Below are 17,314 nucleotides of genomic sequence, written 5' to 3' on the forward strand. Positions count from 1 at the left end.
AGTAGGAAAAGGACATTCCTGTTGCCTCTCCTCACTCTGAGCACAGCGACCAAAGCTGAGAGCCTGCTGTAGATGCCTAACTGGGATTTATGGCCCTTGGTTCTTGCTCTGCATTTTTCAGTGACGTGTTGCCAGTGTCAAGGGCCCTGGGCACCCAGCACATAGGAGCTTTTGGGTTAAAGCATTGACAGGACCTAATTCCAACTGTTGGGTAAAGCAGCCGGTATGCTCTCTGCTCCTCCAACTGGATTACCCATATTGCCAGTGAGCTGGCCAGATCCATTTTGGGACCTCCTCACCCTTAAGGCAGCTGCTTGGGAAAAGATTAGAGAGGGGAGAGGAAGAAGAAACAGCTTTCTTTGAGACTGTCAGGGTGCCAAGATGCCGGCCTAGGAGCCACGGAGAAGGAGCAGAACATTTGGAAACAAGAATCCTGCTGCTCCAGGCAAAAACGACATGACCGAACAGAGAGAGACTCGACTTTCAAGAAAACCATCTCAGAGTGGGTAACAAAGCTGGTTAGATCTTTGAGATCCTAAGAGCAGACACTTTGGGAGCAACAACAGAAGCACTTCAGATCAAGACACATGCTTACCCTTACCCTCTTTCTTCTGCTCAATGTTGACAAAATTGAAACCAGCCAGTGTGGGCTCCCCACAATCTCCCCATCACTTTCTCAGCCTCTCTCCACCTCATCCAGTCTCTCTGCCCAGGTTCTGCCTGACCACAAATCTTCCCACCCTCAACCTCTTGGTACTAAGGCAGGAAGCTGCCACACCATTTTTTTACTATGTGTCAAGCACTGTTCTAAGCACTGGGGCAGTTACAAGTTAATCAGGTCGGACACTGTTCCCCATGGGGCTCACAGTCTAAGTAGTAGTATAATAGGTGCAGAATTCCCATTTTACAGTTGAGGAAACTCAAGCCCAAAGAAGTCAAGTGACTTATTCAAGGTCACACAGCAGGGCAGTGGCCGGACCAGGATTAGAACTCAAGTCTTCTAACTTCCAGTGGTCTTTCCACTAGGCCACACTGCTTCACCGTGACTCATTCCTGATCAGCAGCTTCAATTTGAACACCATCACCACCAAATGGGGACTCTCACTTTCCCCCTACATGTCCTGTACCCTATGAGTGCTAGAAAAGGGATCAAAAATCATCTGCCTGAGTGAATAAATACTATTGCTCCACTGGAAGTCCAACAAGATCAGATCCAGCTGTTGTAGCCGTGATCTCTGGGTATAAATCAAGGCGATAACCCTGAGTAGCCCTAGGGGGCTGAATGTAGATTGCTCAGTTTATCACTTCTGCTCCATGAGGTCTTAACCACCAGTCTCTCTCAGCTCCCCACTTTCCACCCTCCCCAACTATTGCTTTGACATTTAATTCTAAGTCACTCACCCTCCTAGTGCCATTGCACTTAAGCACTTATCTTTGCTTTCTATTGCTTCCTTTTAACTGTTACTGATTATATAGTGTCTGCCTCTCCTGCTAGCTTATAAGCTCTTTGAAGACAGGGAAGGTGTCTACTGACTCTAGTGTACTGTCTCAAGGCCCTAGTACCATGCTCTGAACAGTGTCAGCCCTCAATAAATACTTTGATTGAAACCCCTCAGACAATGCTACCAGTCCTGGAGTTCGCCAAGAGGGGCAGAGTGGAAATGACCACAAAACCACAAATTTAATTTTTTACAGAGCTTGCATGAGCTAGAAATACTTTCTGAATTTTTCCCTCCCCTTCAATGAATTTCTAAAGGAATTGCTCATCATATAGTATCCTGAATAACCACTTCCATTATGTGCTTCAAACACTCGTCTTCCTTCCTGAGTGGGAAGGGAGTCAACACTAGTAGAAAGCCGCCGGGACGTAGCGGCAAGGTTTGTTGAAGGAGAGGAAGCAAAGTAATATCCACAGGAGAGTTAATGTCTGTCCTGTCTCCCCTACTAGCTTGTTAGCGCTCTGTGGGCAGGGATCGTGTCTACCAACTCTATTGAGTGATTGATTGAAAGCTGCGGGAAAGGTGTGCCAGTAACACGGTCTTACCTGAACGACAGAGATGTGTCCGTGCAGCACAGCAAATGTCAGGGAGGTCCAATGCCGGCTATCCGGGTGGACTGAGGGATACCGGGGTGAGCTGCCTGGGACCTGGAAAGCACAAGGGAGGAAGGAGGGTTAGGTCCGGTGGGTTTTGCCCACAATTGGCCAGATTTGCACTGGTTTGGGGAGCAGGTTGGAATGTGAAGAGAAGACAGCAATCTCAGGCTGCCAGCTCACATCCAATTTACAGGGCAGTGTGGGAGATGGTCTACGGGGCCCATAGCATTGAAGGGATGGCTGATAAATGGCCCCACAGGGTACATAGGACCCCAAAGATCAGAGAAATGATGACCCAGAAATGTAAACCAGAAGCAGTCTCCCCAGCAGGGGTGCTTGGATTAGGCTATGGAGAGTCTGACCTTTCAGGAAGGAAACCAATCTACTTTCCTCCTGTTAAAACGGATCCCTCTGTAGGCTTAGCTTGACTTCGAGTCTTACGATTCCTAGACCTCCGGGCCAGGCCCAATCCTCGGTCTAGAACTCCGTGTCCAGGAAAACGTCATGAACCGGGAGGTCAGCGCATACTCACCGGTATATCCAGGTTTGCTCCAGCATCGATCAGCATCTGCACCATAGCTTCGTCCCCCGCAGCACAGGCATACATCAGCGGTGTCATCCCCTGAGCAGAACCAACACAGAACTGCTATCCAAGACCACTGGGAGATATGTACCTCCCACACGCCCCGCTTACTGCACACAGCCCACCGCCAGGCTCCCTGGACTTGATTGGGTATGACTGTGCACTGGACAATGGGGGGGAGGGAGAGAGAGAGAGAGAGAGAGTGTGTGTGTGTGTGTGTGTGTGTGTGTGCGTACTCGTGTGTGTAAGCAGGGCTAGGTGGGCACTGAGTGCTCTGGTTGCACATGGGCCCCATACTAGGACTGGGCATTTGTTGTGTGTTGGCCGGGTAAAATGTGTACCCTGAGTGTGTGTTGTGCATGTGGGCACCCAAGGCAAACGATAAGGCTGGGTAGTGTCAATGCCTCAGATTCATGAACCAAGTGAAAACTCAGTTCTTGTCTGGTTCAGACATGCAGGGCAACCATGGTTATGGAATCCAGCTCCTTGGCTGCATTTATGTGGAACCTTCACTTCGTGGCCGTAACACCAACCCGCAGCGTATGCAGGTAACCAAGATCAGTTTCCATGGCAAGCATTTTTCTTGAGCTCTAACATGCTATTTATTAAGTTATTTTGTGTAGACAAGTTTTTCATGCCTCCCCGCCTCATACATCTGTTTGGTGCCCAAAGACAAATGAATAGTTTGAGATTAATCATGAGGGAGCCAGGGCCTGTTTATCAACAAATTACTTCATAAGTATCAAACCTCAGCAAGCAAATAAAAAAGATGATTTAAAGATATGTCAACTGGAATTGACTGAGAAACCTGTGTGTGTGTGTGTGTGTGTGTGTGTGTGTGTGTGTGTGTGTGTGTACTTTGAGGGTGTAAAGGGAGACACAGAAGGAGAAATTATGTGCTTGGAATTATGGGTGTGGACATACATTTCATTGATAGCATAGTAGAAATGGCCCCTCTTCATCACTAAGCAGGCCTCAGTGTAGAGTAGCTCCTCCAAGATCCCTGGAGAACCTGGAAAACCTTCAAGATGCCCACCCTGTGTGCGTGTGTGTGAGTCTGCTCAACCTGCTTGCCCTCACCACAGGATATTCCCCTTTGAGCCAATTCTCCTTCCACCAACCTGACCTCCTTTCCCAATTCCTTCTCTCTTCCCCCAGGCAATGCTCAAGAACTCCAGACAGAGGTTCCTTCCTGAGAGGTCTCCCAGACTAGGCACTGGCAGGGTGTCTCCACACTAGCTTCCTATGTGAAGGGCTACTCAAGTAGGCAAGGATGGCCAGGAGGCATGGCGTCAAATTTTTCCGCACTGCCATAGCACAACTCGGGCTGGGGCAAGTCTACTTCTAGTCACAGTGGAATACCCGGTAGTGGTACCGTTGTGTCAGAGAGCCTTTCCAGGGACTCTTGACCTACCTGGTCATCCATGGTGTTCACCCCATCCGGCCCCAACACCTCAATGGCCTGGTTGATGAGATCAGTCCTCCCGCAGTTGAGCATTCGGAAGCCCAGGTCCTGATTGAACTTTTCTGTGGCTGCTTTGGCGTCTAGTCTCCGGAAGGAACTGAAGCAGCATTCAGGTCTGTCCATGGTAGAGACCAGAAAGCTTAACAGTGACGGTGCCCAGGATCTTGGGAAACTGACTGAGTGTGAGGCACTGCAATGACACTCTTCCTCAGAATGTAATGAGGCAGCATCAGGGAATTTGGGTTCTAGTCTGGTCTGCCAATCAATCGATGCAGAACACAGCCGCAGGTTCCCTGAGTGATTCTGAGGCAGTGCTGGGTGATCTTCCCGACCTGCCATCCATCCCATGGATATTAACAGTTCTATCACAAGAACCCGAGAAAGTGTAGACCGCATACCAAGCAACTTGGCGCTGCCATCGAATTGGCCTATCTAAATTTATACTCCTTCCCTAAAGTTATTATTATTTTCCACAGAGTAGCAATGACATTAAATGGGGGAGAGGATAACAATGAGGAAGACACAGTCTTTCAATGGGAAAACTGAAGTTATAGTCCTTTTCCCTGGACTTCAAACAGAAACCTAATTGAGCATTCTCCAAGTAGATTTTTGGGGCCCTTCAGCATCCTTGGGCAGATGCACAGGGAGAACTGTATTCAGTTGCCCAAAGAAAGAGTCCTTAGCCTCCATGTACTTCTTAGGCAGAAGAGATAATTTTTCCCTTTCTGTATTCCCCCGAGTCACTTCAATCTCTCCCACTGCTTTTCCCAAGATCCCAGATTGGACTCAGGATCATGAACCAAACTTCTGGGACACAACCGAAGGCTGTGAGCCTTTCTGATAAAAAACGTCAATTTACTTTTAAATGGTGAGAAAAACACTGTGAACCTGCTTCAGTTTCCCTGGCCAAGGCCAGGAAGGTTGATTGGGCCAGACACACCTCTGTAGAATAGGGGACTGGGTAGATTCAATTCCAAAATGTTCTTCACAACCAAGAAGGGTGGGAGAGCTTCAAAACTGACTGTGAACTCAGATCACAACTTCTGCTTCTTCTTTTAAAGCCTTTGCAATCTCTTTGGCTTCAGCAATGATCCAGAAAATGCAAAGTTGAGTGGGTGGGAGGGACAAGAGAAGGACTTCTGCAATGTTCTCAGCTGGCAATGGCCCATTTTTGTAGAACTGGATCTTCAACGTAGTTTAGTGTAATGTATGAGAACATGAAGGGGGAAGAACAACTCTCCAACTTGGAATGTGGTCACTGTTCGGGCCTCTTACCCCCACAAAGATGGCTGTAGGAGTCCCAGATACCGCAGGAAGTAAGGAAAGGATATGGGCCCTGTACTTCCTTCAGTTCAGTAACATTTGAGGACTCTTGGAAGAGATTAAGCCAATGCCAAGTGGGAGTGAAGGAGCCACACCCATCCTTTCCTTTGGCCTCCTTGCTCAAATTCTTCCATCTAAGCCCTATCTAGTTCCTGCTCCAATCACAAAACTTCAGTCATTCAAACCTCTAAATACGAGTTTCTCAGTCCAGAGAAACAAGAGTTTGAATCAAGCCCCAAAAGAACCACATGTGGGCCAGTCCTACCCTGAATGAATGAGTGCTGTAAAAACAGTCCATGACCCTTTTGTGCATACTTTCTTAGTGAGTCCGCTGTTGGGTAGGGACCATCTCTATATGTTGCCAACTTGTACTTCCCAAGCGCTTAGTACAGTGCTCTGCACACAGTAAGTGCTCAATAAATACGATTGAATGAATGAATCTAGCACTTCTGTCCTTTATCTCAATGTGCCTGAGAGGTAGCAAGTGGACAAAATAGGATATCCACATTTTACAGCTGAGGAAACGGAGGCACAGGGCACTTCAGAGGCTTGGGGTTGTGAGTGATGCTGAGACCTAAGAAGAGGCAGCCTGACCTGGAGGAAAGAGCATGGATGTCAGGAGAACCAGCTCGGGGCGCAGCTCTGCCACAACCTCCCTGGGCCTCAGTTTCCTCCTCTGTACAATGGAGGAAAAGATAGCTAGTTTGTGAGCCCAACATGGGGCAGGTAATAATAATAACGTTGGTATTTGTTAAGTGCTTACTATGTGCCGAGCACTGTTCTAAGCGCTGGGGTAGATACAGGGTAATCAGTTCGTCCCACGTGGGGCTCACAGTCTTAATCCCCATTTTACAGATGAGGTAACTGAGGCCCAGAGAAGTGAAGTGACTTGCCCAAAGTCACACAGTTGACAAGTGGCGGAGGCAGGATTAGAACCCATGACCTCTGACTCTTAAACCCACGCTCTTTCCACTAGGCCACACTGTACTGTGTCCCATCTCAGAACCTGTGCTTCACACATAGTAAGGGCTCAATAAATGCCATAACTATTCCTTCCTTTCCTCCCAGCCATTCCCTGCAGGGATTCCTGGCCTCCCGGGCCCACCTCACACCCCCTTTCCTCAGGGGGGCTCATAAGACCCCAGAAGTTCACGTACTTCAGCTGCCGGGGCTCACAGTCCAAGCCTGGGAGGAGCAGCCGGGCCACCTGTCTGATGTCGTCACTGTCCACCGTCAGGCTACGTCGGTGATCTGCGTAAGTGAGGGCCACTCTCATCCACTCCATCAGCGGAGGAAGAAGCATGAAAGGCCTGTGAAGGAAAGAGTGAACAGGGTAGAAAGGTTGGGCCTGGGGCGGTTGGTGCTTGCTGGCAGCTACTCCCTTAGGATGGGGGTGGGAGTTGGGGAAACGACCTCCACTATTTCCTGAACAAACAAATCCTCTTGGAAAATCACCAGAAAACAATTTGCCTTATGGCTTGGAAACACAACATCTCCTTTAAAAGAAAGCCCTCTCCCCCACTTCAGTCAGCCTTGTGGACTGGAGAGAGGATGTTATCCGTCAGGTAGTGGGCATTCAGAGGAAGAACAACAACAATCCATTTTTAGAAATGTTTCCTGTACACCTCCTCTGGCTGGCTGTCATCTGTAAGCTCATTATGGGCAAGGAACATGTCTGCTACTTCTGTGGTATTGTACTCTCCCAAGCGCTTAGTACAGTGCTCTCCACATAGAAAGTGTTCAAAACATACCGTTGATTGATTGGCTGATTAGGGATCACACACTCTGACCTGATTTCCTCAACCTTTATCCTTTCTTCCCCCTCCAGGAGCCTCAAAAATGATAAGGAGAAATGCTCTCTCTGGTCCGGCAGGCAGGAGTCTAGGAGCTGAAAACCCACGAATAGCAAATGCACAAAGTCCACAGGTCCAAGTGAATAGATGACCCAGAGGGAGCAGGGGAAAAGAGGGCTTAATCAGGCAAGGTCTCTTGGAGATGTTCCCTTAATAATTATTTGAATGTGGGGGACTGGTGATTTGGATTACACGGAGACGGAAGGAGTTCCAGGCTAGAGAAGATGTGGGAAAGGGGTTGGCAGCAAGATAGATGAGATCTGCTACTTCTGTACAATACCATAGAAGTAGCAGACATGAGAAGCAGCGTGGCTCAGTGGAAAGAGCCCGGGCTTTGGAGTCAAAGGTCATGGGTTCAAATCCCAGCTCCGCCAATTGTCAGCTGTGTGACTTTGGGCAAGTCACTTCACTTATCTGTGCCTCAGTTACCTCATCTGTAAAATGGGGATGAAGACTGTAAGCTGGAGCTAGAGGAGAAAAGTGTGCGGGCTGGGTTGCAGTAGGAAATCAATAAGGTGAGGTAAGAGGGGGCAAACTGACTGAGTGCTTTAAAGGAGTTTCTGTTTGATGTGGAGATAAATGGGCCACCATTGGGTGTTCTTGAGGAGTGGGCAGACATGGACTGAATTGATTTTTTTTTTTTTTTTTTTTTTTTTTAGAAAAATGATCCATTCTGCAGAGTGAGGTATGAACTGGAGTGGCAAGAGACGGGGGAAGGTCAGTGAGGAAGCAGAAGCAGTAGTCAAGGCGGGGTAAGATGAGTGCTTGAATCAACAGGGTAGCAGTGGATGGAGAGGAAAGGGTGGAATTTAGCAATGTAGGATTTGGTGACACCGAATATGTGGGTTCAATGAGAAAGATGAACAGTGCTTGACACATAGTAAGTGCTTAACAAATGCCATAATTATTATTATTATTTGATGAATCAAGGACAATGCCACGGTTATGGGCTTGTGAGACAGGGAGGATTGTCTACAGATAGGGGCTGGACAGGGTTAGGGTGGGAAGATAAGGAATTCTGTTTTGGACATGCTTCGCCCAAAAATGTCCAAGTCAGTGGGAAGAAGGAAGAATTTGAATCTCTCAACAGTAAATTCCCAGCCTCCCTCCCCGCTTCCTCTGGGCGTCCTTCACAGCTGGGCCAATGAGAATGGACTTTTTTCCCCCACAGGTTTCATGTGACAGTCCATCTTGTCTGTAAACTAGCTAGTGAGGTAACCTTGACAGTGTCCAGCATGGAAACTTCACATAGACTTGAAGAAGACATTCTCATCCAGTGGGACTCCCTGTGCAACCCTGCTGGGAAAAGGGGCTTTCCCTTTCCAGCTTCCCAATGACCAAGTGCTGGAGAAGAGCAAGAGCGGCTTCTCATCCAGAATGGAAGTTGGGGGGTGGGGAGTGGGGGCAGAGGAGTGAGGGAGGGGGCTCCTGGCACAGGGACACAGTGACGTTCAAGTCCAGAGCAAGAGCAGCTGGAAACATGAAAGAAGTCTTCAAAGTCCCACACCCAGGAAAGAATTAGAGGCAACTAATCCCAAGCAGTAGCTGGGCTCAGAAACGGAACTACCATGCTGCACTTTGAACACCTCACTCCTCCAAGCCAGAGTCGCCTCTGTTGCCAGTGGGCCACCAACAAGGTGACATTTGGGCAGGCCCCGGGAGCGTCTCTGGCGAAGTCCCTGGCACAAAAGTGGGCCCCAATTTCCACCCCCAAACCCATTCTCTTTCTTCTCAGTCCAGTGTTGCCAAAGATCAGCCCCAACACGGGGTCAGGAGGATGGTGGATACCTATGGTGGGTGCCACCCTCTGCTTCCCTAATGAAGGATTGCTTCCTACTGTTCCTGTCCAAATGATCGATCTGGTTTCCCCAAGCAAAGGGGCCTCCACCTCTCCCCTCAGGAGACTATTTCACAGCATGATAGAGCTCAGCATTAAGGAAGTTGTCCTGACAACCAGACTCCCACTTCATGACTCACTGGACACATACACATACTTTCTCTCTTTCACCGTACACAATCCACTCCCTCCCTGGCTGGATGGGGCTCTCCAGTGGCCAAGTCAAGCGGGAAAGAAATGCAGCCGCCAGTCCAGCGGGATTGTGGGAAAGAGCAAGCAATCGGTCCCTTCAAGTTCCTCTGATTACAAACTGAAAAGCCCATTTCCATCTCTCACTCAGCACTCCCAGCCTCTCCCTACATCCTCCCTGGATTTCTGTTGTTTCAGTAGCAAGTCTGCAGACCAGGGCCTGGCTTTATCTCTTTTCACTGTACCCGGCCGGTACTTGGTCAGGGAAGAAAAACTCCACCCTTGAGCCCTGCTGCTGTACCAGAGTGCACCCCCGCCCACCAAGGATGGATTAAGCAATGTGTCCCATGAAACACTGAGGCTACTCCAACACAAAGACCACCTGGAGGTTGTCAGGTGCAGAGAGATGTTTTAGGAACAATGCTTGTGTTCCTTGGAAAGAAGGAGCATGGCCTAATGAAAAGAACATGCTCCTATAAGCCAGTGCTTGGGTTCTAATTCTGGCTCTGCCACTTGTCTGCTGTGTGACCTTGGACAAGTCACTTAACTTTTCAGTACCTTAGTTCCCTCATCCGTAAAATGGGGATTAAGAGTGTAAGCCCGATGTGGGACAGGGACTGTGTCCAACCTGATTAACTTGTACCTACCCCAGTGCTTAGTACAGTGCCCGACACATGGTAAGCACTTAACAAATAACTTTTCTTTTATAAAAAAGGGAGCATTTGAATTAAAGACATTATTAATAACCCCAAACTCAAACCTAAAGCAAGTCCATTGAGAACAATGCCATTTTGCCTTAATAATAATAACTATTATTTTTATTCTGGTACTTTTTAAGTACCAGCTAAGCACTGTTCTAAGAGTTGAGGTAGATACAAGCAAATTGGGGTGGACACAGTCCCTACCTTCCCTACAGCTCTCAGGGGGATGACTTGATGTACATTGGAATGCAAAGATTTACAAGCCCCTTTTCCTTTCTCTGCAAAGCTAAATGACTTGACCAGTCAGTAGGAGGAAACTGCCAGGAACAATGAGTTGGGTATCGCTTCAGCAACCAGTTACCGGACACCTGGACTGATCAGTGGCCTTTCTTTTTCAGTAACACACTTCCAATGGGACTTGGGTTTCACCCTACAATCATCCTCCTATTTCTTCTTGCCCCCACCAAGCAGGCTCCCAGAGCCGTTTTGTGTTACCAGGCAGTGGAAAATGCCAGGAAACATCAGTGTTGCTGCTGCTGCTATGTGGCAGGAACTGCTCACTGTAGAAACACTTAAAATGGAATGAAATGTGAACTGCGGGACTGGCTGCTTAGCACTTATTTTTCCTTTAATTAAAAAAGGAAAAGTACTCCCTCATCCTACTTTTCACCATGACTGCCCTCTGGCCGTATGAAAACATCCATCATTTTGGTTTTGGTGACAACGGAGTAAACACAGTAAAAAGTAACCTAAGATGACACCTCAAGCCAAAGAAACACTTTGTTCAGTCCCGCTACGCGTTACGTTTTCCTAAAGGGTGTTTGATATTTAAGAAACATTTGGCAGCTCATAAAAAAGCAGCTCACGCACTGGCGATTCAGCGCTCGGATGAGGTCCAGGGACCAGTCCTTGGACGGTGCAGACTCTGAGCTCCATCCAAAGATTCCTGTTCTCCCTGTCCTTGGGCTGGGGTCTGAGGACCCCATCCTACTGATGCTCTCCTGTAGTATCCTTCCTTACTAGGCTGGAGAGCCACGATCCCAGGGACCAAGGGGGAAGGGCTCCCTTCACTGGGATTCCCCAGTGTCCCTAAAGTCATGATGATGTGGCTTCTGTTTCCTAAATCAAGGCCAATAAGTGACTTCAAACCACATGCAGAAGCCTATTCATCAAGTGTAAAAGTCCCACAGAATGTTAACCCAGTCCCCTCCCCACTGGCTCCTGCACTTGAAATGGAAGGTTTTTTTGTTTTCGTTTTTTTTTTTATCTATTTCTTAAGCACTTACTATGTGCCAAGCACTGGGGTAGATACAAGGTAATCAGGTTGGACACAATCTCTCACATACGGCTCACAGTCTTAATGCCCATTTTACAGATAAGGAAATTGAGGCCCAGAGAAATTACATAACTTGCCCAAGGTCACACAGCAGAAAAGTGGAAAGACTTGTGCTCTTTCCACTTGTTCACACTGCTTCTCAAATTACTTCTAAATTTGATTATTCTCAATATGAGTAATTTGATATTCAGCCTGACCCCACAATACTGATGTAAATATATTTATGCTCTGCCATTTCACTTACCCCTAATCTATTTAAATGTTTGCCTCCCCCTGTAGACTGTAAGCTTCTTCTGGGAAAGGATCGTGGGCTACCAATTCTACTGTATTGTATTCTCCCAAGTGCTTAGTATGGTGCTCTGCATAAAGTGCTCAATAAATACTACTGATTGATTAATAATCCAACAAATGTATTCTGGGCAAAGCAAGGATAGAGAGAAGGTGAGACGGACAGATAAATCAGGCACAGCTGCTAGGGCCGGGTAGGAAAATGTAAGTCCCTCTCATTTTCCTGATTCCAGAGAAGTTTTTCCATTAGCTCTCCAACAATGGGAAGGAGACAGTGGGAGCAGAGGGATTCAAGAGACAGACGGAGGTGGCTGCCAGTGTATCTTAGATATCTTAAATGTGTATTAGAGAAGCAGCATGGCTCAGTGGAAAAGAGTCTTTGGAGTCGGAGGTCATGGGTTCAAATCCCGGCTCCGCCAAATGTCAGCTGTGTGACTGGGCAAGTCTTACCTTCTCTGTGCCTCAGTTCCCTCATCTGTAAAATGGGGATGAAGACTGTGAGCCCCCTGTGGGACAATCTGATCACCTTGTAACCTCCCCAGCACTTAGAACAGTGCTTTGCACATAGTAAGTGCTTAATAAATGCCATTATTATTATTATTATTATCTGTGGCATTCAGCCCAGCAAGCCCCTTGGCCACCTCTAAGGCGGGGCTCGACCTCAGCCGACGATCCTAGAGCAAAGAGGTGGCTCACACCAAGCTAAGAGCAGGTCATTCTGGGCTATGGGGTTCATGTTCACTAAGACTCAACCCTCTTTCCCTCTCCCCTGGCTGGTCCCTTGGACAGCAGCAGCTGATCATTTTTCCAGCTTGCAGGCTCTACTTCTGCCCTTGGCAGCAACTCCATGAAAGAGGACAGACTCTCTCCATTGGTCTGTGCCTGGAAATCTTGAAACTCATAAAAAAACAAAATGCAAACAGTTCACTAAGGGCTCTGAGTTTTAGAGGGCCTGGTAACCTGGAGAAAAAAACAAACCAACCCCGTACCCAATGCTAGAATTTATTGTGATTTTGGTCTCAAAGATGGAGTCTCAGAGCTTTCGATTTCCTGGCTCCAAGCAGGCACTGTTCCTGCTCTGGAGTGAGCCGTGTCCCCAGCGATAGAAATTCCTGTTGGCAGAACAGCTATGGTCACACACCCAGGGATAGTAGACACGAGACTGGCACCTTGAGAGGTCTGATCTAGGCCCTCCCCGTCCCAATACGTGGCTCCATGAATACTCTGGACTCGAAGTTCCAATCTCAGTCTCCGGCTCTGACGGTGGTCACAGGTGACTGGGGCAGTGTGCCAGCCACACTTGGATGGGTGAACCTGCCGATTAGGCATCTAACCACCCAATCCGTCATCAGAAATAGGGAGGTCATTTAGAGGTCACCTCTAAGTGTGGCCTCGGGGCCAAAAGGAATTGAAGCTACAGGAGGATCCTAACCAACAGGAATGACCAGCTAAGACATGGGAACAATTCCCTTGGTCATGGGCTTGGCCCTTTAATTGTTATATAGCAAGGAAGGGGTTCCCAGCCCTAACTCCCCCCTCCTCATTTTGGTCAAAATCTTAAGGACGGCACTATGGAAGGCGGGGGAACAGGAAAAATTGATACTTCAGAAAGTCACATGCAGGCGGAGTTTCATCCTCTAGCCTAAATTCTTCCCTTCACCCATCTTCACTCCCACTCCCCGAGTTAGTCAAGCCCAACTGATCTGTTTACCCTGACTTTCCTTAATGGTCCCAACCCCCGGTCACTCACATAACCTGCTCCTACCCCTTTCTGCTTATCTCCCACCTGGCAGTCTGGCCTTCTGGACAAACCCTTCATTACAGGTGTTCAAAGGGCCAAGGCTGCTTAAATGGGGAGGAGGAGGGAGTCTGTAATTAAGCAATTAACGAAGATGAAGCTTTTCTCAGCAGAACACAGAGACCTCTCCGAGTCGAATACCAAAGGTTTAATGGTGCCAACTTCTAAGCCATCGCCACAGAGCACACTACCCTGCCGGAAACCTGGCTGCTCAAATCAAAGAGCCGGTCTAAAACAAAACAACATTGCTTTATTCAATTCAGTCCCCCCTTCCTCCTAAACAGTAGAAACTGGAGTTCACATCTTGGGCTCATTATGGTTTGAAAGTCATTGGTAAACCAGAAGGTGGTTAGCCAGATCCAAGTATGACCTTCTCCTCTCTTCCATTCCCCTGGACTTCTGACCATTGTAATGATAATTGAGGTGTTGGTTAAGCACTTACTAGGTGCTGACCACTGAGCTAGGCTCTTGGGTAGATACAAGATAATCAGGTCAGACACAGTCTCTGCCCTCCATGGGACTCATAGTCTAAGTGGGAGGGAGGGAGATGTGGCTGTATTTGGAATAGTTAAAAGGTTATTATGTTTTACCGTGGACAAAGCCCAAGGTGATTTCTTTTTGCGGCTCACTGACAGGCTTGGCTTTTAAGATGAAAGGAACTATAAAATGATATGGCGATTGAGAAGCAGTATGGCTCAGTGGAAAGAGCCCGGGGTTGGGAGTCAGAGGTCATGGGTTCTAATCCCAGCTCTGCCGCTTATCAGCTGTGTGACTTTGGGCAAATCACTTCACTTTATGCCTCAGTTACCTCATCTGTAAAATGGGGATTAAGACTGTGAGCCCCACATGGGACAACCTGATCACCTTGTATCCACCTCCCAGTGCTTAGAACAGTGCACATAGTAAGCGCTTAACAAATACCATCATTACCATTATTATTTTAGCTACCCATCAGCATTAACCCCAATTGGTGCATTGCCAAACCAGAGTTCTGTAAATAAAAGTAAATGCGGAGAGATTTTTCAGTTGCAGATTTCTCATTAATGGGAATTGGACTCTTCCCCTAAACACATTTTAGGATACAGCTCTCAACATCAACACCCCAAAGGGCCCCGGAGCTTCATTTGGTGTTTAATATCTTGCTAACTGGGGAGGCTGTTTCTCTCACGTAAGAATACTGGGATCCAGGTAGTGAGAGGTAATTGCTGCAGAAAATCTTCCTGGAACAAATTCAAGGGGCTGGATCTAACCAAGGGTTCTTAGTTTTCTAGATGCAGCCTATTGGGGAAGAGAACTGGGAAGATGTGATACTGGGTAGGGAAAGTGCTGCTGATAACATCTGTAATGACCGTTCAGTGGTTATTATGTGCCAAGTACTGTGCTAAACCCTGGAAGAGATTCAGGATAATCAGATTGAATGGTCAGTGTCCTAGATGGGGTTCACAGTCTGAGGGGGAGGAAGACTATCCCCATTTTAGAAAAGGAGGAAACTGAAGCACAGAGAAGCTAAGCGACTTGTCCACAGTCCCACAGAGGAAAGTGGCGGAGTCAGGATTAGAGCTCAGGCCTGTCAACACGCTTTTTCCACCGTGTTCCTTTTCTGAAGCTCAGGTGAATATGGGCATTACAGGATAAGGTTCATTTGGTGCTTAGGCTAATGAGTCCTTAATGAAATTACGAAGTTGCTTTACTGTGGATTTTTGCAGAACTCTCCAAGCTCCTTGGGAAAGTGAGGTAGCATGGATCCTGGAGAGAACCTAGGCCCCACCAAATCCAGGGAGGGAGCGGGGAGGTGAAGGGGAGACTTCCCTTTCCTCCAATTTGAGGGAGTGCCAGGATTTAGCATCAATCTCGGGCAACGGCTTCGTTTCACCACATGCAGCCTAGAAGCTTAAAAGCTTATAGCTGTTTAAAGAGAGTCTTCTGGCAGGCCAGAGCCAAGGGTATCACCTTGGCTTTTGTGGGAACACTAAGGTTGTGCATGTCATTGGCCCATGGGGCATCCCTCTCCAGACTCACTCCCCCAGATCCAACCACTCTTCCTCACTAGGATCACTGAAACCTACCAGTGTTCATCATTGTGGTCGGCAACAGGTGCCACCCCCACTCGCCACAGTTAAGTCACACCCTACTAAAGCCGCCCCTCCCTATCATGACCACCAAACCCACCCACCCTTTACACTGCCACTAGGTGTATCAACAACTAGGTTGTTGATAATAAGGGGTTTGCTCATCGCTCCTGGTTAATAAGCGTGGTGTGTTGTGCCGCTCAGGACTCATGGGCTTCGGGCACCGAGGATGGGTGTTATTAGTTCATCACCCACTGTGTGTTCTGCATGCTGTAGTCACACAGGTAACTCACCCCACCAGAGGGGACTCCCGGTCCGAAGTATCCGGGCTAGTAGCAACAGGATGGGTTCTGTGATGGTAAGGGTTCCTGGTTTCCATTGGCTGAGTTGAACAGTGTTGTTCTTCATAGCCTGCCTACGTAGACTGCGCTCAATGTTGTGATCTGTTTCTACCTCATGGGCATGCACGTACATGTACATACACACACAAACTGGAGGTAGTGATGTCACCCCAGACTGCCTGGAGAGAAGACAGCTCTGAGTCAGAGTCAGACAGGGAGCAGCCAGAGGGAGATCTCTCCACCCAGCTGCGGAAAGATTTTCCCAAAGACTTCATCCCACACCTCTCTCACCCTGGCAGGGCCCTGCCTACCCAGCAGCAAAGCCAGGTTCATCCAGGCCCCTCCACCACCAACAGAGGCCTCCATCACCAAGAGCCCCTAAGGCTGGAGTGAGCCTTGGGTCACACTGCTATCCTGGTGCTCAGGGCTGTGATTGCCACATCAGAAAGCCCTGCCATTGGTCAAGGGCCCTGTGATGCCCCTCAGTCATTCAATCAGGTCTATTGAGTGCTTACTGTGTGCAGAACACTATACTAAGTGCAGGGTTGGTAGACATGTTCCCTGCCCACAAGGATCTTACAGTCTAGAGGGAGAGACGGACATTAATATAAATTGTGGATTTGACCATAAGTGCTTTGGAGCAGAGAGTGGGGGTGAATAAAGGGTAATAAAGGGTTCCTCCTCTTCAATCCCCCAAAATCCCAGGGCCAGAGGAGGGCAGGGGAGAGGGGTGTGGATGGTGAAGCTTTCTGGAACAGCTGCTCCAAACCAGAAATGGAATCACAGATCCAGAAAAGGCTGGCAGTTGGTGGCACCTGCTTGGCCAGCTCAGCCTGTGTGCTGGACAGAATGGCTTGGTGCCTTAACTCTCGAGTACGGGCTACAGGGTTGCTACCACCTGCTTCAGGATCCTTTGCTTTGTTAGGAGTGTGAAGAACCTAACCACTTTTAGGCCCCTCGTGTCTTCCAGTCTCTGCCAGCAGCTGGCCAGGGACGAGACTCACTCTACCTGCCTGGATCAAACTGGCCTGGCCATTCCACTCAGAAAGACACCAAGTATGTCCACGCCTGCCACCTCATCCCAGGCCACAGGCAGGGAACAGGCCTTGAGTAGAATAGGCAGCACTCAGTCCAGACAGTTTCATCCCTTTCCCCTTTCCTTCCGCCCTGGCCTCTGGATTCTGACAGATCACAGACCGAAGCGTCCATGAGCTTTTCTGCCTCAGTTTCCATGGAGAAATCAGGACTGGGCCAGGCATTGCTGCTTGTCATGCTGATGGGAATGATCCTTTCAGAGAAGAAATTCTCTAGACTGTAAGTTTCTAGTGGGAAGGGAACACGCTACCAACTCAGTTGTATTATACTCTCCCAAATACTTCAAAAAGTGCTTTGCTCTCCATTAAGTGCTCAATAAATACCACGGATTGATGGATCCT

At 48.3% G+C, this 17,314-nt stretch overlaps 1 protein-coding gene across 2 annotated transcripts in view; it reads right to left on the reverse strand.

Annotated features, from left to right (window-relative positions):
- ABTB2 (ankyrin repeat and BTB domain containing 2) overlaps positions 1–17,314 on the reverse strand; it is a 166,182-nt gene that overhangs the window by 11,106 nt on the left and 137,762 nt on the right. For both annotated transcript variants that reach the window (XM_038764834.1, XM_038764835.1), the window contains exons 4-7: positions 6,624–6,776; positions 4,093–4,258; positions 2,628–2,717; positions 2,045–2,146 (exon numbers count right to left, since the gene is read on the reverse strand). In XM_038764834.1, coding sequence (XP_038620762.1) covers positions 2,045–2,146; positions 2,628–2,717; positions 4,093–4,258; positions 6,624–6,776 — 511 coding nt within the window. The remainder of the gene's footprint in view (positions 1–2,044; positions 2,147–2,627; positions 2,718–4,092; positions 4,259–6,623; positions 6,777–17,314) is intronic.

The sequence above is a fragment of the Tachyglossus aculeatus genome, chromosome 22 (assembly GCF_015852505.1).
Source record: "Tachyglossus aculeatus isolate mTacAcu1 chromosome 22, mTacAcu1.pri, whole genome shotgun sequence".
NCBI lineage: Eukaryota > Metazoa > Chordata > Mammalia > Monotremata > Tachyglossidae > Tachyglossus > Tachyglossus aculeatus.